Consider the following 20944-nt stretch of genomic DNA (forward strand, 5'->3'; position numbering starts at 1 on the left):
CAGCTTAAATGAAAACCAAAAATAAATAGTAAATAACCGTCATTTGCAAACAAGCATAAGACATTTTCTCTCAGGGGATTTGTAAGATCGAATCAACCTCTTTATCCATAATTATGGTGGTTTCAGGAGCTGTAAAGACAGTTGGAATTTGTTATTAATCACTAACTTTATTTTATTTTACAAAGAAAGCTGCTCCAAAACCAAACATTTGTCTTTGAAGAGGTCATTTGCTCCCATGTGCTCTATGCCACCGTAAAGATGCTACGATACTATGGTTTCAGTTCGTTTCATTAAATCATCCAGAATTTAGCATAAAACGCAATTTATTTACAGCCTGAAGGAACTGCAAAGACTTTGAAGATGTCACATGATTTCAACACAACCCAGGAGATTTAAGCTCTTTATTCAGTAGAAGAAAAGAATTTGGCGACCCACACTTCTTCTTTAATGCTTTTTTTTTAAGCAGAACTGAGTGACATTTTCTAAACATAAAAACAAACTTCCCAGCTAAAATACAACTGTGTTCCTGGAATTATTTATTTTCTACTTGTTGTTTGGAATTTTACAGTGATTTCACTCTAAGATCTAAAATTTGTGTTTTTTTATTTACTCCCTTATTGCATTATTTATTTCTAATGAAATTTAAAAAATAGTTATACACACACACACATATATATATATAAAAAAAAAAAAAAACTTGCCCCTTTCACCCTTTCGTGGGTGGTTTCTCCTCCAAGCTCGGGTCCTCTACCAGAGGCCTGGGAGCTTGAGGGTCCTGCAGTATCTTAGCTGTTCCTAGCACTGCGCTTTTCTGGACTGAGAGGTCTGAGGTCTTTCCAGGTATCTGTTGTAGCCACTCCTCCAGCTTGGGGGTTACTGCCCCGAGTGCTCCAATTACCACAGGCACCACTGTCACCTTAATTTTCCAGGCTTTCTCCAGTTCTTCTCTGAGTCCCTGGTATTTCTCCAGTTTCTCATGTTCCTTCTTCCTGATGTTCCCGTCGCTTGGCACTGCCACATCCACCACAACGGCTTTCCTCTGTTCTTTATCCACCACTACAATGTCTGGTTGGTTCGCCATTACCATCCTATCAGTCTGGATCTGGAAGTCCCACAGGATTTTTGCCCTCTCATTCTCTACCACCTTCAGGGGTGTTTCCCATTTTGACCTTGGGGTTTCCAGTCCATATTCTGCACACATGTTCCTGTATATTATTCCAGCCACTTGATTGTGGCGCTCCATGTATGCTTTACCTGCCAGCATGGCAGGTAAAGCATACATATATATATATATATATGTATGCTTTACCTGCCAGCATGGCAGGTAAAGCATACATATATATATATATATATATATATATATATATATATATATATATATATATATATATATATATATATATATATATATATATATATATATATATATACATATATATATATATACATTATTTATACATTATTTAGCAGGTCAGGATTAAATGATACTCTTGCAATTTACGGTATTAAGGGGATAAAAGTCTAATTTTTTTTTTTACTGTAGCAATCTCTCCCTCAACTTAGTGGCCTAGAGGAAGAGTGTCTACCCTAAGACTTTAAGGCTGAGGGTTCAAATCCATGGTCAAGTCATACCAAGACACTCAGGGTGGTGTCCACTGCTCCCTGCTCTCCCAGCGGTGGGTCAAAATGCAGAAAATACATTTTTGCACACTCAGGCTTGAGACGAATGATGGGACTTTCTGAAATGTGCGCAGCTTTGGAAGAGGAAGAAAGTCACAAAAAGTCTTTTATCACACTTCACAGGAAAAAACAGCAGAGTGAGAAATGACTCAGCATTACTTAGTGATTTGTAAGCCTCTAAAAAATTCACAATACATGTTTTGACTAAAAGAAACGGCAAAGAAGAGAAGTTTTCATGAAGACATGTTTGAAAGAAGTACTTTGGTTTTGATTAAATTTTTGAATCTATATCAAATTTTACTGAAGGAATAAAAAATATGCAGGTAACTTGAGGTTTTGAAAATAAACTGAGTAGAATTTACATAAAATAAAACTATATTCGATAATAAAAGACCAGCTGACCCTTTTTTGTGTGTGGTTGTGATTCTCTCCACCTAACCTTTTCCGTTTATCTGCAGATAAACTGAAGGAAACGATGAAACCGTCCATGTCTGATGTGGTGTCATACCCCGCAGAGGAATGTGACCCCGGCTCAAAAAGCTGGCTGTTGTTTGTGAGCCTCATGACTGAAACGCATTACCGCGATTTCAAGCTCTTATAACTCCTGTTGGAGTCTCACAGCGGGATCCTTCAGATAATCGGCCCACTCTGACTTGGTGAGGTCCTCTGCAGACATGGAGAGGTAAATCAAACATGTGGAATAATGTTAAGGAGTGCATTTCTTAAAACCTCTGGATGTGTGATTACAGAAAACTTCAGGGTTGGATGCTGGTTCTCCTTCCAGCTGTGGTGTGGGCTGTGTCCCCAATGGCAGATCTGGGTATGTTCTCCACAAAATCTTTACCTTTTTTAACCTCAACTTAACAAAACATGCTGTGTCTTTAATCTAGAAAATATTGCAGGAAAGTTGGTTTTCTATCAAATGGAAGGTAATGCCACCTATGTGAGAGACTCAGGAGAACTGGCATCAGATGTTCCCACAGAGACGATGTTCGAACTCTACGATCCCCAAAGGAATTTCAGCAAAGCAAACTTTTCCTACACCTGGGATCTGGGGAATGGGTATGGAGCCGTCATGTTTGAGATTTTTTCAGGCCTGCAATGCTCACCGTGTTTCTTTTTTTTTGTGTTTGATGCAGGAAAGTGATCAAAGGGACCAAGCCGGTTGTCCGCTACCATTACTCGGAATCGGGGAACTACACACTGCGGCTGAAACTTGGAGCCAATATGACAGATGCTGCTGAAATCAGTGTGGTCTACTCTAGAGATGTCCAAGTGCTTGGTTTGTACTTTTATTTACACAAAAATGGTTTCTGGTACTCATTGAAAAGTTTGGTCCTGTATTTTCCTTAATGTGGGGATAAAAATAAAGTTTTATCAGCTTCTATTTTCTCAATCTAAAGTGATTTGATTCTTTAGAAGAAGGTAGAGGTTTTGTATCTTTCCCTCTCACGTGATTCGATACACGTCCACGAATTCGAAGATTTGAAGTTTTGTGTCAGCACACTCCAATTCTTTGAATCAGGGATCTGCAACCTTTTACACCTACATTGTGTCTCTCTGGTAAAAAATATATATATATAAGGATTTCATTTTAGAAAGTAACTGTAAAGCAGGGGTGTCAAACTCATTTCAGCGTAGCGGCTGTCCTCAAAGGCCAAATACAACTTATACATGTAACTAAATGTAACGAAAAATAAATGTAACTACTCCTTAATGTTAAATAACTCATTATCTATGTACTATAACTTTTTAAAGTGACAATTACAGTTGCATGGAAAACATATGTTTGCTTGTTACTCTAGCATAAATCCTTTTACATTTGATTCTGTCAGGTTAGGTTATATGGACAGTGTTTAAGTCCTAATGTATAGTGGCCCAATCCGATATTTCAAATCCAATTCCCCCTAGATATGAATAAACACACACCAATTCTTATTTATTATTTTAAGAAATTAAAAACTTTTAGCTCTCGCGGGCCACATAAAATGACATGGCGGGCCACATTTGGCCCTTGAGTTTGACACACGTGCTTTAGAGTAAAGATTAAGTAAGTAGTACAGTAAAATAGGAAATAGTAAACTAACTGAAGTTTTAATTAACTCCTTAACAAACAGTTGAAGAAAAGTACACAAGTCGAGCTAAAATCCTCTTAATTGATCAGTCAGTCATCCATAGCATAATTTTACTAAGGACATCCAATTGATAACCACAACAGAGCCTTAGGGTCACCATAAAAGAAAAATGATCATATTGAAAAAAAACTAGTTAAAAAGACAAAGAAAAAAATAGAAGAAGCATCATTTTTATGAGAAAAGAAATCCCCAAAATATTAAGTAAAATGTCTCTATTTCATAAGAAAAAAGTAACAAAATGAGAAAAAGTCGTAAAATCACGAGAAAGTCAGAATTTCAGAATAAAATATTGTATAAAAATGTGAGAAAAGTCTACATTTTACAACAAAATAGTCCTGAAATAAGAGATAAAACTGACTAAACTTTTTGAAATAAAGGGAATACAATGATGAGAAAAAAGTTGTTAATAATGAGAAAGTCAAAATTTTATAGGTAAAAAATGTAAAGGAAATGTGAGAAAAGTCAAAATTTTACTAGAAAAAAAGTTCTAAAAATGACAGAAAAACATCTAGATTTTATGAGAAAAATGTAGTAAAGTCGTGAGAAAAAGTTCTGAAATAATGTGAAAGTTGGAATTTTTGGGGGGGAAAAGGCAAAAATATGAGAAAGGTGAACTTGTGATAAGAAATAGTAATTTATGTTAATAGAAATTAAAAAGAAAAAGATCAAAACTGTATGAAAAAAAATCCTAACAACATGAGAGAGAAAAAAAGTTGAAATTTCATGAGAATTAAGGCAGACAGGTATGAGAAAATATTCATACAATTATTTTTCAGAAAGTCATAATTTACCAAGAAAACATCCTCCTTTTTCCAAAGTAAACTTTTACATTTAGCTTTTAAAATGTTTCACCAAAGACAATCGTACGATTACTGTTTAACTCATGTTGCAGGACGTTAAACCGCTCAAGAATCTCACTGTATTGTATGTACAACTTTATTGTAATCAAATTATACCTTTATTTTCTAAAAGCGTAACTAATATTCACTGATTTACTGAATAAAAAGAAAAACTAAAGTTTTATCCTCTGTGAAGATGCTGTGAAGAACGTCAAGATGAAGGGACCGTCAGACTATGCAGTCTCTCAGGACGCCAGTTTGGCCTTCCATGTCGATGGAAGGTAAACCACCAACATTAACATCATAGTTAAACGCAAGAATGTGAAAAGCTTTTTGAAAAAGAAAAAAAAATCTTTGAAAACTTCAAAAAATGTGGGATTCTGCAGAGAATAACAGCTTTTTTCCCCCTTTGTCTGGCTTTAGTCCTCCAATGTGGGTGTGCTGGCGTTTCCTGACAAACTGTGCGCCTGACAGCTCTGAGGGCTGCACGCTGACCATGCTGTACAACAGCACCCTGCAGCTCAACCACACCTTCACCACGGCTGGAGTCCAGTGCCTGGACATGAGCGTTCGCAACGACGTCAGCAAGCTGCAGACGTCCTTCAGCCTCTACGTCCGCAAAAACTGTGAGCTGACAAACCAAGCTGATAACAGTAGACTCTTTTATCTGGGGTCATGTGAATTTATCCTTTTCATCCTGTGGTTTGCTGGGTAGCTTCTTGCTCTGAACTAAAGGGTGTCTTAAGAGCGTCCAAAAAAATTAAGAAATAGTTTAACAAAAGTTATAGTTTGGGATGTTTTGGATGCAAATGCCAGTTATAGAACACGTGTCACACAGCCACTACCAACATTTTGCGCACGTATATAAATCTGTCATAAATATGTGGAAAAGGTGAGAAAAGCTGTGGTTCTTTACAATTTCACAGATGTATCACGAATGAACCACGTTAAAACCACATCCGTACGAATAAACCACGCAAAAAACACGTAAATCTATTAACCGTGAGTGATTTTTGCACTCTTCATATGCAATTCATTAGTGATTTGTGCGTTAATTACATAATTTTAATGAGATATGTGCAACGTTAATGTGATATAAAAGTTATACATCAGTGGTACATGCGTGAACAGTCCGTCAGACGTATGTGAAATGGTCGTGGAAAGCCAAACATTTGCACATGCCTTTCGCAAAATCACGCACAATTGCGTAAGATTTACATAATAAGTAAGCAAAGTGCATTAATTCCTGATAAAGCACACTTTGAAGGCCATTAACCCGCTTATACCATGATCACTTACAAAAGAAATGAATATTCAATCAGTTTTTAGTCCTTTATTCTTGTCAGTTTTTTGGTTTGGATCACTTTTTTCACAAAAAGCGGACTATTTGTGACGTGGTGAGGCGCGTTGTCACGGTAACGTGACAGTGCGCAGCTTAGCCGGATCAGACCTTGACTGCGGCAGCAAAGCAAAGCGATATCTATATGCTGGTCGTCACTTTGGGTCAAATAAAGCATCAGTTCAGAGAAAGTTCACCTCTTAATGCTTGTTTTTGTCCAGAGCTGCCAATCAGAATCGAGTAGGGTATTCACTAGGAGGACCATGGTATGATTGTGTATAAACCAGGTATAGTAAGAGAACATGGGTGAAAGAGAAAAGGAGCTCAAACATTTTTACAGTTAATTCCATTTGTATTTTTTTAGGGGTTTTAGTTTAAATTATTGGGGAAAAACTCACAAATATTGAGATTAACCTCAATATTTAAACTCAATGCTGTTTAATGTACAATTTCTGTATTTATAGTCAGTATTTTAATACATTACAACTAAAAAAAAGAGGAAAGGTTTGACGTTTATATTTAAGTTGCATCTTTATGAAAAGGGGATTTTTTTAAGGAAAATTGATTATTTACGCTGTCATGTGGTTTCTCACTATTTGTGATTATGCTGCATTGGTTCCATAACTGAGCGCAGTGATCACACTTGTCCTCACATGTCTGCTGTACTCAATTGATTTTCTATCTCTGTGACCCCTTCAGAGTTGAGATGTGTGCAGCTGTGAGCTGAATCACCATCATCATCATTCTTCCTTTTTGTTCAGATACCTTGTAAGGTAGCGTCAGGTTTGAAACATCCCCCCTTATCACTTGTTAGGAAGGAATTATATTGACTGTGAAACTCAATAAATGCGCTCCACATCATCGCTGTAAACATCTGATTAGATACAGCCTCACATCGTGACCTAGAAAATACTTTCTGTGTATTTGCTGCAGATAACGCGAACCTGCTCTTCATCTTGTCATGTGCCGCGGTTCTTGTGGCGACGTTCTCCTTTATTGTGGTCATCGCCTGTCGTCCCCATCACCAAAAAGGATCACAGGTAGAGTCCTTTTTTAAAAAGTCAGTACATTTAAGAAAATAAGAATGGACTGCAGGATTTTTAAGTATTTTCTTTTCCCACTCCAATCACCTTTGGATCTAGTTTCAAAGCGGTCTTTTCATTATAATTATGCTGTTTTTTGCCTAAATGAAACAAAAAATTGTCGTTTTCTCAGACGCAGTTTCTGCAGAGCGAGAGGAGTTCATTAGAAATTCACCTATGAGTTGGGGCTGCCCCCACTTCCCGACATCCAGCTGTTAATGTAACATTATGGGTGCAACAAAAATGGCGAGCAATATTGGTGCTATCCAGCCGTACAGTTATAAGTCAGACGCCAGTTTAGACGAGGACAATGTTAGTGGGGCAGGGAGCTTGGGGCTTCTTTGTCATACCTGCAAGCTGTCCAACTGCATTTTTTCATCTGCCCTTAAATTCACAAAGTTTTTAATAAAGAAATACTCAATCAATTTCAAGCTTAATTTTCTTTAAATGTGTCCTCCATCATTAGAAAAATGCCACAATAGCATGCTAAAAACACCAAAAACGCCATTTTTATCGGAGTGGGTCTTTACGGAGAATTCTTGCAAATGTTAACAAATAACATAACTTAAGAAGCCATAGAAATTCTTTGATTTTAAAAGAAAAAGAAATTCATCCCCCCCATTGACAAATGCAGATGTCTCATTGTCTTGCAGGTTGCTTCTTCCAGCAATGCTGTGTTTTTGAAGGACCAAGACGCAGAAGAGCAAAGCAAAATACACTTAAGTGTTTCCGCTGCGGAAAAGGGGGAGAGAGAGCCGCTGATTTCACAGCAGGGGCCCCAATATTCCACTTAAAAATCCCACTTAACATCCAGGAGCCTCCAGACTGTCTCTGTGTGAATTTCTTCAAGAACATCTGCAATAAAAATGTTCTGCTCTGCATATTTCTTGATGCTAAAGAGTGCATGACTCACACAAATTTGTCATGACTAAACTCCACAAAAATGTCTGTTCATCTGATCATCTTTTTACTAAACAACTAATTTGATGTTAGGCTGTCATGAATACTGGATTTAATTTAGAATGAATTTATTGCCATTTAAATTTTTGTCTAGATCTTCTTTTCTGTAATTTCACTTTTTAAAATGAATAAAGAACATGAAAACATTGTTTTTTTTTTCCTTTTTAAGAGAAAAATATGTAAGAAATTTCAAAATAACTAATAATAATAATAACTTTACGCATGACAGAGTTGTTGGTTAATTTTTCAGAATTCAAGCGTGTCTTTAGTGGAGCACATTCTTGCTAAAGTTACCATTACAACGTGTTTTCCAGTTCAGGTCATGTCTTTTCCAAAAAATTAAACAATCTTATTAAGAGATAAATTAAGATTTTTCTTTTATTTCTCCTTTTTTTAGTTTTACTTACTTTTTATTTTATTATTTATTACATTTTTCCATACATTAAGCTTTCCTTGTTCAGGTCTGGTAATTTCGTTTTTGTTTTGTTTTTTTGTTGGTAACCTTCTCAATATTCCAATTGCAAATCAACTCCGGTTATGTGCACTTCCACTTCTTGCCCAAAGTTAAAATCTCTTAAAAAGGTGTTTCCAAAACATAAATTTGATAGTAAATACTCCATCTGTTTGTTTATTGTTATGGATTTTATCCTTTAATAATCAAGGTTGACGTCAAATTTGACCAAAGAACTACTAACATTACATTATTAAACATGTTAATTATTTGCTGATAAAATCCTTCACTCTTGTCTTGTTCCTTGAAATGATCTATTTTGCTTCAACCGGTTATTGTTCACAACTTATTTAAATTATTTGCTGTCAGAATCCTCCCTGAGTCCATTATAATGGCTTTAGATTCCAGTTTCTTCTCTGGTATTGCTTACCTGTTATTTAACAGGTTTAACATCAATTTGTGTGTTGAGCCTGTAGAATCACAAGACAATAACATAGAAAAAATTTAAATAAACTTGATTATATAATTTAAGCAGAAAAAAAACAAAAGAGCATGTCCTTATTAAGTTTTTTTCAGTTTTCAAATTGAGAATTACATTTTTTAAAAAGCGGAGTTATAATAGAAAAAATTACAAATAGACTGGTGTTTGCTGTTTGGGAAGAAGTACTTCATATGTAAAAATATCAGCCTTTTTCAGCTGCTGAGTCTACGCAATTCTGACCTCCACTTTTTGACATAACTTCTGTTTGTCACAGCCGAAACACATTCTTAAAGTTTATTTGAACCTTTTGTTGTTCCGTACCTCCAGGCTTCCCTTAGACCCACCTGCTTCACCAAGAACTTTGTCATATTTATTTAAAGCTCTCTTTTTTTGTTTTGAAATTGAGTCTTTAATTGAAGATGATCCTTTAAAAAACATTATAAGGGATGATTAACATAAAATATTTATCTTTTAGATGTGCAGTCTGACAGATATTTGATTAAAACTGAGCGTGTCTCATTAAAAATGACCTAAACCTGTTCAGAATAGAAACTAAATACAACAATTTCTCTGCTGCACTTTAGAAAACTAGAGCAGAAGTGAAACATTCTTGGAAATTTGACACAAAGAATATTATGAAATTGAGAACTTCTTGTTTACTTGCACTTCTGTATCAGAAAAAGTTGGTTTCCCTTTGCTCAGCTGACTGTGTGCACTCATAAACAGTTCTACTGAGGCTACAGCACCTCCTACTGCTCATGTCTTATAAAAGAAAAACCAAACAAGTTGGATAACTATAATCCTTACAATTATCAAACTTAGTTCAGTTTTACTCCATGCAAATTCTTAAAACTATAAAAACAAAAAGTCTTATTGATTACAGGTATATTGGAAAGTTAAAAAAAAACCTTTTTCATGTTTCCAAAGCGTGTTCGTTTTCTGATTCCGATTAAAAGTGAAACTGTTGATTTATTTATTTATTTTGCGGCTGGGTAGCTCGGTTGGTAAGGTGGGAAGCTACCACGCAGGAAACCAGGGTTCGATTCCCGGAGGGGAATGAGCAATGGTACTGGGGGCAATTACCATATCAATGGCGAGCAGTTAACATCACCCAGTGAGGGTCCTTAGGCAAGACCCTTAACGCTACTGCCTCCCGAGCGCGGTTTCGGCTGCAGCTCACCGCTCCCCAAGGGGATGGGTCAAATGCGGAGAAAGAATTTCCCTTCGTGGGATAAAATACAGTGTATAAAAAAAAAAAAAAAAAAAAAAAAAATTATTCTTTTTATTTGTTGTGATCCTCATCTAGTCTCACATGACGTGATTATGGCAGGGTACACCTTGAACAGGTCGCCCATCTGTTGCAGGGCCACACACTGACATGCACACCTATAGGAGCAATTTAGAGACACCAATGAATCCATATGAAGCAGGTTTTTGGACTGTGGAGGAAGCCAGAATGCTCAGAGAAAACATACAAACTCCACACAGAAAGGTTCCAGCTAGGATTTGAACCACCATTCCACTTCATGCAACATCTTTAGACTGCGGTCACAAAAAGGATCCGTGCATCCAAGTTAACTTTGTTTCCATCATCTCACTCTTCTTAACTCTGGGTGTTTGACAGTCAGAAAAGTCTATTCAAGGTTGTGTAAAATGGACAATGGACATCTACTAAGCAGAGACTGATGTTTTGACATGTGACGTGTTCAGTGACAGGTCTCGCACCGGGAGTTAAGCTACCTGTACCAGGAGAATCTCTGAATGATGTCATGAAATGTGATTACCAGTGCTTTTGTACTGCTCCTTTAAATAAATCCGATCTCTAAACATCATCGGGGTCTTTCATGCATACACAGACACTGATCTGTGTGTAGTGAAAAGGTAGCTCCTCCCACACGAGTCTGGGGGTCAATTTATGGACATATTTTTGGACAGGCAAGCAGAATTTGACATGCAAATTGCGTTTGGTGTGAAGGCAGCTTGAGGCTCTCCTTTTTTTGCACAGGTTCTCACATAAATCGGCTTTGCACAACTGATGTGATATTTGCCTCTGAAATGAAAAGGATGAACTTGTTTGAGCAAATTTGAGTTTGTAACTTTTTTTTGGAGAAATTTCGTTGCGTGCGCTGGACGTGTTTTCTTGTGCGCTGAGAATGTGCGAGCGGCGGGCTGTTGGCCCTTGGCGGTTGGCAGCCGGTAGCCCTCGAACGGAATTTGATTACGACGCACACATCGTCCAGTCAGAGCTGCTGCCAGTCGGCGATCTGGCTACCGCCGTCCAGTTGTCGCCCGATTTTGTAATGGCGTCATCTATCTATGTAACTAACAACTGCTTGATTGTCGCCGTCTACATTCATGACCACGCCAACGATTTTCCAAAAAAACGCGTGGCAGCAGCCGTTTTTGAAGATTCTGCCAATGCCTTCCCATGGCGCTCTGGCAGTTGTAAAGTATGACCAAGGGGTGTGAGACACCAGGCCTTGAGGGCCAACATGCCCAAAACCCATCCTCATTATTTTTTCTTTTTGATTACCTGGATCAGGTGTGTTTTGAAGCTTCAATAGCAGGCTAGTTGGAAAACATAAAGGAGTTTAACACGTGTCTTAAGTTCATCAAACCTTTTTAGAATATGTAGAACTATTATAAAAACACTTTTGGTTTGGTGTCTTGGTTGAGGCCTTGAAGCTGCATGTCGTCTTCCTCGTTCTAAATAAATGAATAAAGTACATCAACAGATCTTGATTTGGAATGAATCATGATGTCAATGAGAGGGATAAATTGTTTTTCTGTCCATGGAGACACCGACAGTTTATGTAATAAACAAGCTTGTGTAACCTGATCTTTAATCACTCGGAAAAAAACAGACAGAAGAAGAATCACTTATTTTTAAATCAGGTTTGATTGGCTTGTTCTGTTGGATACACGATCTCAGCAGGTTGCAGTGGAGCAGAAGTTGTCCCCGATTTATCAAAGTCGAGCTCGTTGTTTTTGTTAATCACTGCGTCTAAACACGGGTAGATTAGATCTAGTTTAATGAATATCTGTAAGACTCCAGCTGTGATTTAACTCTCAAAACTGCTTTTCCGTTCTGCGGTTTGTTGCTCTCACTTTGATCTTAAATTGGAATTCCTCTATTCTTCTAGGCATCAAATGTCTCCTTTGGATTTTTGGTGAACAGTTTTGTCAAATTTTTTGAACAAGCGCTACTTTAGATCTTTCATTGCCACCAGCATCACCTGTATGACCATATCATCCCAATTTGCACAATTATTCTATTTATTTTTTGTTTGTTTGATCCGATAACTGAGAAAAATGAAGTAAGGAAATAAAGAAAGGACGAGAAAACAATGATACAAGGAGCAGAAATGCAGTTTGTTGGATGTGAAGCAACAATTCTTTGGTAGAACAGATAGGAGGCATTGTTGTACTGCACCATCTTTAACCTTTTGTCCTCACTAATCCTGCAGGAATCACACACCTGCTGTGTCAGTCGGAATAACCCGCTCAGCTTTAGCTATTTAACAACTGATCCCCTCTTTAACACATGGAAACCATAAACAGGATTATTCAAACTGATGTGCAGTGTGCCATGCTCAAACAAGGTGAAAGCCTGTGTCAAACGCATCATCGACAGAATACCAACACAACAGCAGGCTGAAGACCTATTAGAAGAAGACGAATGAAGCTCTTTTGCAACAGTTATTCTGTTTATTTCATCCAAAACAAATCCATGTCAAAAACCTGGAAAAAAAGACATTTAATAGCACTTACAGAAAGGCCACTGGACAGGGACTGCACTAAAAAACACAAAAAACGTTCAACTGAAATTACCTGTTTTAACATGAATCTGTTTCTGAATGTTTGACAACACACAGCACCCTCACAAAGAGCAATGTTGCACGTAATAAAAGCAATAAATCTATTTTATTTATTCTGGATTTGAAATAATTGGAAAAAAAAAGGCCAGAAGGCAGAACTTTCTTGTCACTCATATTTGCTATGCAAGCTGTTGCACTAAATCAGATGTAATTTTTAGATATACTGCAAGCAAGCATCTCAAAAAAACGGCACCGATTTGTATTTTTTCTGTTTTTACTTTTTTTAAAACCACAGAATGAGACATTTTTATGTTTTAGAGCAGGAAAACACCTGTAACTCTATATAATCATTCGTACTTTGATACCCACACTTCTGACACCCTCATTTCAAAACCATGATCAAAAATGACCTTAAAAACTATTGTGTGTGACTTGGTCAATGTTTTCTGCCCTGTAGTTCATCATTACTCCACTAGAGGCAGTAGAAGGGCTTGTCCTGCTCATTCCAAAATGGCTGCTTTCAAAAAAACTCAAAAACACTTTTGCCGGGAAACGTTTTGCTCAATTTTTGGGAACTTTATGGTGAAAATAACTTTTTTTTAAATGACAAATTTCTGTATTGAAAAAACTGCTAAATTAGTTGATAATTAATATTTTAAACTTGTGAACGAAAACATATCAAATCCCTTAATGTACCATAATTGATACTATTAATATCTCATTCAATCTAAATTGCAGAATTAGTTTTGTGGATTTAATCAAAGTTTATAAAGCATCTTAATACCAAAAATATTGATTTTTCCGGTCAATTCTTTGATGTAGTGGGCTTAACAGGGATGATTTAGGACCCTTCAGCGATTACGCTCGGCTTCTGATTCAAAATTTGCACTTAGGTGTGTTCCAACCACTCGCTGTTCATGAGACCTGGACCATTGAAAATATCTTACTTCCAGCTCCAATGAACTGAGATCAATTCACTCGCCATTTTTTCTAATTCTGAAGGCCGCCATGTTGGAGCCATGAAACGCCATACAGAAAGCGGTGATTGGTCCGAATCGGTCTGGATCATCGTTTCAATGGCAACCACTCTCACCAATCATAAGTGAAGTTGTTCGAAGGCCACACCCCTACCACTTATATGCAGGCTCGGGAGAATAACTGAGTAATAATAGCTGTTTATCTCTCTATAGAAGTCTAGGTGATTTTGGCTTCTTTGTGCCCGGAGTCACTTCCTGTTTGGAATGCAGGGGGGGAAGGGGTCCCTCAATCCGATTCTCATACAAAGTCAATAGTTCCAACCATTTTGCTTGTGTACAAGTTTTGGTGCCTCATGTTTCCACTAAAATTTTCCACCTGGTCTCAAATAAAATCAGGATTTTACCGGAAGCGAAACAAAGCAACAATGTTGCCACACTGTGAAATTAAATCCATAAAACAATGTGAAAGCGATCGATTCTGGAAAATCCTGAAAGGATTTTGGAAAAACCAGCAAACAAACTTTGAGGCAGACAGATGACAGAGATCTAGGCATTGGGGACACGCTCCCGACAGATTTCCAAGGGCCGTTTGGCCGCTCCTCTTCCAAAAATTTCCACGTTGCTCGCCAGCCAGGAGATCACATTCCCCGGGATGTAGGAGCTGCAGTTTGCCATGGACTGGATCTCAGTGGGCTTCAGGATCCGATCCCAAATGTTCACCTGACTCAGTTCCCCCACGAAAGCCTGTCCAGCATCGAAGCGCCCACCCACCACATCCTGCCAGGGCGAGAAACAGATTCATCAACAACACCCTAACAGTTTTAGTAAAACAGACGTGTCTTTATGCGTTAAAAACTTTTTTTCTCATGACTTATTGCTTTGTTGTAACGTAAATTACATTAACTAACATGCGTCCTGAAGTTTTCTAGCAATCATTTTAAAGCTGGAAATACAATTTAGGACAGCTTTCAAACTTTTCCTGTTAGTTTATTTACATAACACTGTTTTATTTTCCCCTTTCTGCCTAGATTTATGCATTCGGCAGCTGGTTAAAACAGTAAAAACAAATGTTTTATGTCGAAACTTCATTTTCTCTGCTCACCAGGAGACACCAACTGTAATCCTCCTGGGAAAGAAACATTCAAACATGTAAAATTCACAAAAAGTTTCCCGTTCTTTTCATTTACTTACAGACGACTTTCACTTTTATCCCTTTTTATTCTTTTGGGAATTGGTCACAACAAGCAACTTGTTTTTTTTTTTTTTCTTTCTTCAAGCTGTTTTGAATTCTATACAGGATTTGAAAAGCTGCAATTACAATCATCCCAAATCTCGCTTGTCCCAGTAGATAAACAGATTTTTAGAAACCATATAAAGGGGTTTACATATTTAGATGATTATATTAGTTTATTAAAGTTTATAGAAAATTTCCCTATATAGAAACGTCTTATGGAGTAAAAGTACTAATGTAAAAATTGCCAGTCCTTATATATAAAATAGTATTTGATAAAAACTCCATAGCCTTCAGTTTCAAACACATTGTAACGCCACTGAGCATGGCGGTGGAAGGATGATAATTAGGCATAGTTATGTAGACAAAAACTTATTTCCATTCATTTCTTCTTTTGGCCTGAACCTTTTTTCCACTTTAGTGTTTGGTGTGTGACTGTATTTACCCAGCATACCCAGTAAAACTCCAGCCTAATTAAAAAGAACTGATAAACTCAACAAACTGAAGCAGCATTAGAGGAAGTGAGGACAAAACCTCCCTAAAACATGCTGTACGTCACACAGATAACCTTAATTTGGGGGCATAAACATGCAGTTTAGGGTGAACCAGCATGAAGACTCAGATTTTATTGAGGAAAACAGACTTTCTGTTTGTGTTCATGTCTTTATGTGGTTATCCCAAAGTTAACATGATACCAATAAAAAAATGTTTTTAATTCTCAATCACCACATGTTTTGTTTGGTTTATTGGACTCAAAAACCAAGACTTGCGTGAAAACAGACTAGTTTTTGGTGTTACTAGCTTCTTTTTTTAAAGGCACCATACTGAAATGGAAGATTGGAATGCAATATGTGAGACATGATCAGCTTAACGCATGCATTCGTGCAGATTCTCAGTTCTCATTATGTCTGAACTTGAAATTCAGTTGATTTTATCTACAAACTTCTACCTGTGCCAACTCCTTGGTGAGAGTTCAGCGGTCCTTTAAGGTAAAGCAAATGTTAATCTGCTAACCTGCTTAGCAGACATGCTGATGTCAGTGTGAAGCAGCACTTGTTTACCTATGGAATAGTGAGCTTGTTAGCTTTTATGCCTTTGCTTTTGTGTATTTGATTGGATTAACGTGTGATTTTTATTTTTCCAATTTTGTCAGAAATCTGAATGTTAGACAAAAAAATCAAATCACTATAGTTTCATTTTAAACATTTAGAGCGATTCAGACAAATTTGTTTTTGAAATTAAAGCATCAGTTGTTGAACCAGTCAACCATGTAAACAACTACATAAACAAGTACTGGAGTACTGTATATGTGTTACTGCTGGAAAAAATACTTCATAGTCCCACTCTGATCATCTTTTGATCTATTTGCAAAGCGTTCCCTGTGGTCTTTTAATCATAACTATGCTGTTGTAGCCAAAAAAACTGTTGTTTTCTATGACATAGTTTCTGCAGAGCTGCAGGAGTTCATTAGAAATTCTCCTGTAACTGTTCCCCTCCCATTTGCTGAAGCTGCTCTTTGTTTACACTCTACTTCTAGCTTGGAGCTCTTCAAACCCACAGCCTAACGTTAGCGGTCCAACAAAAATGGTGAGCAATATTGGAGCTGTCCAGTCATACATTTCTGAACCAGACTTCAGCTCAGACAAGGAAAATGAAGACGTGTCTAGTCGCCAGAATGGAGCCAAGCAGGGAGCTTGTGGCCCGCCCAGTGTATTTTTTACATCACACGCTCTTTTTCTAGCCGCCTTTTTATTAGTCTGATCCTGATTTATAACAATTCGAATGAAGAAAAACTCGGAAATGGCATTTTAAGCTTGTTTTTCTAGAATAATGTCCTTCATCATCAGATAAATACCACAATAATGTAGAAACTGCAATTTTCATTGGAGTTTGTCTGTAAAAAATGTAACATTTTAAACTAAATCCAATCAATCAAATAAAAAAATACAAACATTTTAATTGGAGTGGCCCCTGTTGTCTAATGTTTCCACACAGCAGAGCCAAGCCATACGTCTCTTTTTAAAAATTAAAGTCCTTTTTCGTGTCTCTGTGCATTGTGTGTGGGATCATGGGGTGTATGTGTCACTGGACAAAGGGGGGGGGGGGGTGTATTTTGATGACTGTGTGTTTTTAAACTGTAAAGCGCTATGAGATGTAATGCAAGAAAGGTGCTTGTTTTAAAAAATAAAATAAAGGTTGCTTGATTTGGAACTGATGAAGTCTGATTAACATGTGTTTAAAGGTCTTTGTCCTTTAAAACAAACAACTGGTTTTTATTTTGCTCTTGATAGCAACAAAGGAAATCAGGCAACAGTGACATTAGTAAAAGAAATGTTACTAAAAGAAACTTTTTTTTCCATTTGTCCTCGTCTTCTTAAGTTGATGGTTAGTGTACCGCCAAAATAAGAGCAAAAACATGAAGATTTTGATGTTCGGCAGAAAAAACTATTTTCTTTTTGTTTTTATCAACTTCATGATGTCACTTCCCATCGGTTTTAGTAGTGTGTCACAATTTAAACATCATGTAAAGTCCGAATGCTGGCCACAGAGGGGTTTCACCCTCCATAAGGGTCGCTGAGAGAAAAGCTGGAGGGAATCAGGTGAACTTGGCTGAAGCTTTAGCATGAATGATTGGCCCATTAAGTGCCTCCTTTTTTTCCTTATATTCACATTTTACCTGCTCCTGCCCCAGGATGATGACCCCTCCAGGTTTGATAGGGTGCCAGGCTGCAAGGTTGTCCCCTGCTCCCAGCCTCTCCCCATCTTGATAAGCCTCCCACTGGCCGTCCCTAGTGCTCCAGCAGATGCAGATATGGTGCCACTTTCCATCACGCACCTCCAACGGCAGCTGAGCGACCTACAGCGATCACTGTAATTATGTTCCACTCATTATAATAAGCAGGAACCCTCCTCCCCCCTCCCCCCGAGACTTGCCTTGTCATTAATGAGCAGCTCGATTGGGTTGTTTCCCCATTCTATCAGAACAATCTCATTTGCTTGACCCGGCACTCCGTATGAGAATGGCGTCCCGATGCCAGGGCTGGAGCTGGACCTGATCCACATGCAGATGGTAAAGGCGTACATCTCTGGGAGGCTTTTGGTGAACCGGCCGTACAGGTAGTTGGTCCTCTGAGGGAGGCACAACTTAAACTGCTCTGGGGACTTGAAGTCCCCTCCTCCTGGCAAAAGACAGTTTTCATATATTTTTGTCTGCAGCTTCTGTGATGAATAGAAGCACAAATTGTTCATTGTGTAACTGTACCTTTCTCCAGCTCACTGATCCTCTCCACCAGGGCGTTCAGAGCGCTCTCTGTTTTCAGCCTGTAGGCCGCCGTGGCGTTGGACAGCATGCTCTTCTCCTGCTCCAGGCTACTGACTTTCTTCAGGAGCTGCTTCTCCAGCTCCCCCAGCCGACGCTGCAGCAGATCCCGGAGCTCACTTGGAAACGAGGCACCGGATATGTTGGCCCTCATTTGCTGTTGCTACGGAATCACGAGCGGAAGATCATGAGCAGGAACTACACACACATGATCAAAGACACTGATTCCTCCTGAGAGGTGACGTCTTGCATCTCTGTTTGACAAGTTGCCCCTCTAAGGTGTGCTCTGACAAACTCATGGAAACTTCTAACTTTGGTCTTGAGCTCCATCAGAAACCTGCCTCTCTTCTGGGCCACTTTCCTTTGCTTGTTTGCAAGAATGAAATGAGAGAACTTTGGAAAAGAAAAACATTTTTGTGCATTCTTTTGTGGGCTTTCCATAGCTTTTGTCCAATTCACTCAGTCCAAAAAGCATATTTCCGAGGTTGTTTTGCGACTTTTACGTTCGAGTGGTTGATTCTTTAAAAATGTGGTTCTGTAAATGGCCACTTCTCCAGGATCTTGCCTGCATCTGCTCAAAAGTTACCAGCAGAAAGCTCCAGAAACCCCTGTAACCCAACTCAGGCTAAAGCAGGCTTATATAATGAATGGATGGAGGGGTAGCCTACTTGCTGCAGAAGCAATATAAACACAAACCGCCTGATCAGGTTTAGTAGTTTTAGGTTAGCCACTTAGCAGGCTAAAATTATCCGTGCATCCAAAAAAAACCTTGTTTAGGTGACATTAATAATGAAACCTGATTGTCAGAGTGGCAACTGTTTTTTAAACTAAAGGTTCTGTGATTAAATTCACATAAATTCAGTGTTGATATTTGCCAACAGCTGGAAAACGATACTGCAAATTTAATGTTAAGATAACCATCTAACACATTTTATTCTCATTTTGGATCCCATTAACACGAAAAAAAAACACATTTGAGTGAAATTCTATTTGAGTCTGAGAATCTGGGCCAACATGACGTAACTTTGAGATGTCAAGTAATATCTTTTGACAAGACAAATGTGTGTTTAGGCATTTTAAACACAGTTTTCAGCCATTTTAACCTAAATATGCTCCTGCAAAGCGTTTCAAGGCCTGAAAGTATCATCCACAGAATTAAACACCTAAAATTTGTTCACAAATTAAAAATTTGGTATCGGAGTTTTTTTATCACTTTACTATATTTAAAACCAGATATAAAATCTATATTGCAAGAAATTAAAAACTAAGCCATCTAAGTGCATTATCTTAATTTATTATTAAAAACATTGTGATGTTTCTGTCTAAATGTTCTGACAATCTCACCAGCGACAAATGAATTTAAAAATAGTTATTTTTTCAAAAGAATTGGCAAACTAAAACATGTATCTATCTCTTTTGCTTTTGAATTTTGACTTTTTAAATATTTATAAATGAATAATTCAACGACAAATGCAATTATCATTGGAAATATCAGTCTAAAACTGAAGAAATTTACTTAAACTTGATGTAAATATGGGCGATTTTGCTGTTAAATAATTTACTAATACGTTTTTGCTTTAAATATGACACATTTTTTATCCTTGTTGAAAAATTTCCACAACCAACTGAGGATTTTACGCACGGCGCATTGCGCAGGGGAGTTGGTGAAATTACCTCCAAGTTCTCCAGCCGGTCCTTGAGCCCCTGCATGGTTTTTCCTAAATTCTCTATGGAGTCATTCGGATCTCTCGGAACATCTCCCATTGTGTTTTGCTTGTCTTTCCCCCATGACCCCCCTCTGCCGTACTTCATTTCGTTTGTGGCTGATGCGCAAAGGGACAGCTTTGTGGTCAGCTCGTTGATGGTGCCCAGCTGCTTGGAGATGGTTTCCTTCTGCTGTGATATGGTCTCTCGGAGCTGCATGACGGTGTTTCTGAGCTCCTCTTCCTGACCACCGACGCTCAGATCGGGTAGTAGTGTCACCGGACAGCTGGCGTCCCCGCTCATGGCGACCGCGCGACAGATGTAGCGCTTTCCGTCGTCTTCCTGGCCTCTGGTCAGTTTGACGCGCTCCATGGCGCAAAAGCACAACAGTCCGAACAAGAGGTAAAACATTTCGCTTCTGGTGATCGTTGCGCACAAACAAAACCTAAACTCTCGGCTCTGGTGTGGACTGCTCCCTGTTACGCGTAAAAGCCCAACCTGTCAGTCAAAATATAAAACAATAACGCGATCTTAACTCTTTCCAGAAAGTAGCGCCATGGAGCAAAACGCAGAAAATCCAATCAAGTGTGAGTCTGTCACTCTAAGCCCGTTAATGTGTCTTGCACTAATAAGACTATTTCAGGCGCAGAGAGCGCGCACAGTGGTGCTGAACGGACAGCTCATCTTGTGAAAGCGGATTACCAAAAGAGGTGTCTGAAGGAGCGCGTTGGTTGGTTGTAAATGTTGACGTCACGCCCCCGGGTGTAAAATTAGTGATTATTTGTTTGTTGAACTCATTTTCTCAATGACGCGTTTCCAATAGTTGTTTCCTAAGTTCTAATTGCAAATCATGCTCTTATTTTGAAGAACCCTTTCCCACTTTTTCCGTTACTGTCTCAAGAATGAAGCAAGATAACCACATCAAACA

General features: G+C 38.1%; 2 protein-coding genes across 3 annotated transcripts; one reads left to right on the plus strand and one right to left on the minus strand.

Moving 5' to 3' along the window:
• Positions 1-2145: 2145 nt before the first annotated feature.
• tmem130 (transmembrane protein 130) lies at positions 2146-8182 on the plus strand. Of its 2 annotated transcripts, none has more exons than XM_004080151.5 (8): positions 2146-2362; positions 2430-2500; positions 2571-2742; positions 2820-2962; positions 4851-4935; positions 5078-5280; positions 6927-7033; positions 7729-8182. In XM_004080151.5, the coding sequence occupies exons 1-8, from the start codon at positions 2355-2357 to the stop codon at positions 7867-7869; spliced, it is 930 nt and encodes a 309-aa protein (XP_004080199.1). In that variant the 5' UTR covers positions 2146-2354; the 3' UTR covers positions 7870-8182. The 2 variants fall into 2 exon arrangements, with proteins under 2 accessions (XP_004080199.1, XP_011486178.1); XM_011487876.4 differs by having other exon boundaries at positions 2234-2362; positions 2583-2742.
• A 5976-nt stretch (positions 8183-14158) lies between these two features.
• On the minus strand, positions 14159-20566 carry nptx2b (neuronal pentraxin IIb). Its single transcript, XM_004080208.5, has 5 exons — positions 19987-20566; positions 18256-18475; positions 17928-18172; positions 17671-17850; positions 14159-14539 (listed from the first exon to the last, which is right to left on the minus strand). The coding sequence occupies exons 1-5, from the start codon at positions 20425-20427 to the stop codon at positions 14309-14311; spliced, it is 1317 nt and encodes a 438-aa protein (XP_004080256.1). The 5' UTR covers positions 20428-20566; the 3' UTR covers positions 14159-14308.
• Between the last annotated feature and the right edge of the window lie 378 nt (positions 20567-20944).

Source organism: Oryzias latipes, chromosome 19 (assembly GCF_053564925.1).
Source record: "Oryzias latipes strain Hd-rR chromosome 19, Olatipes_Hd-rR_3.1".
Lineage (NCBI taxonomy): Eukaryota > Metazoa > Chordata > Actinopteri > Beloniformes > Adrianichthyidae > Oryzias > Oryzias latipes.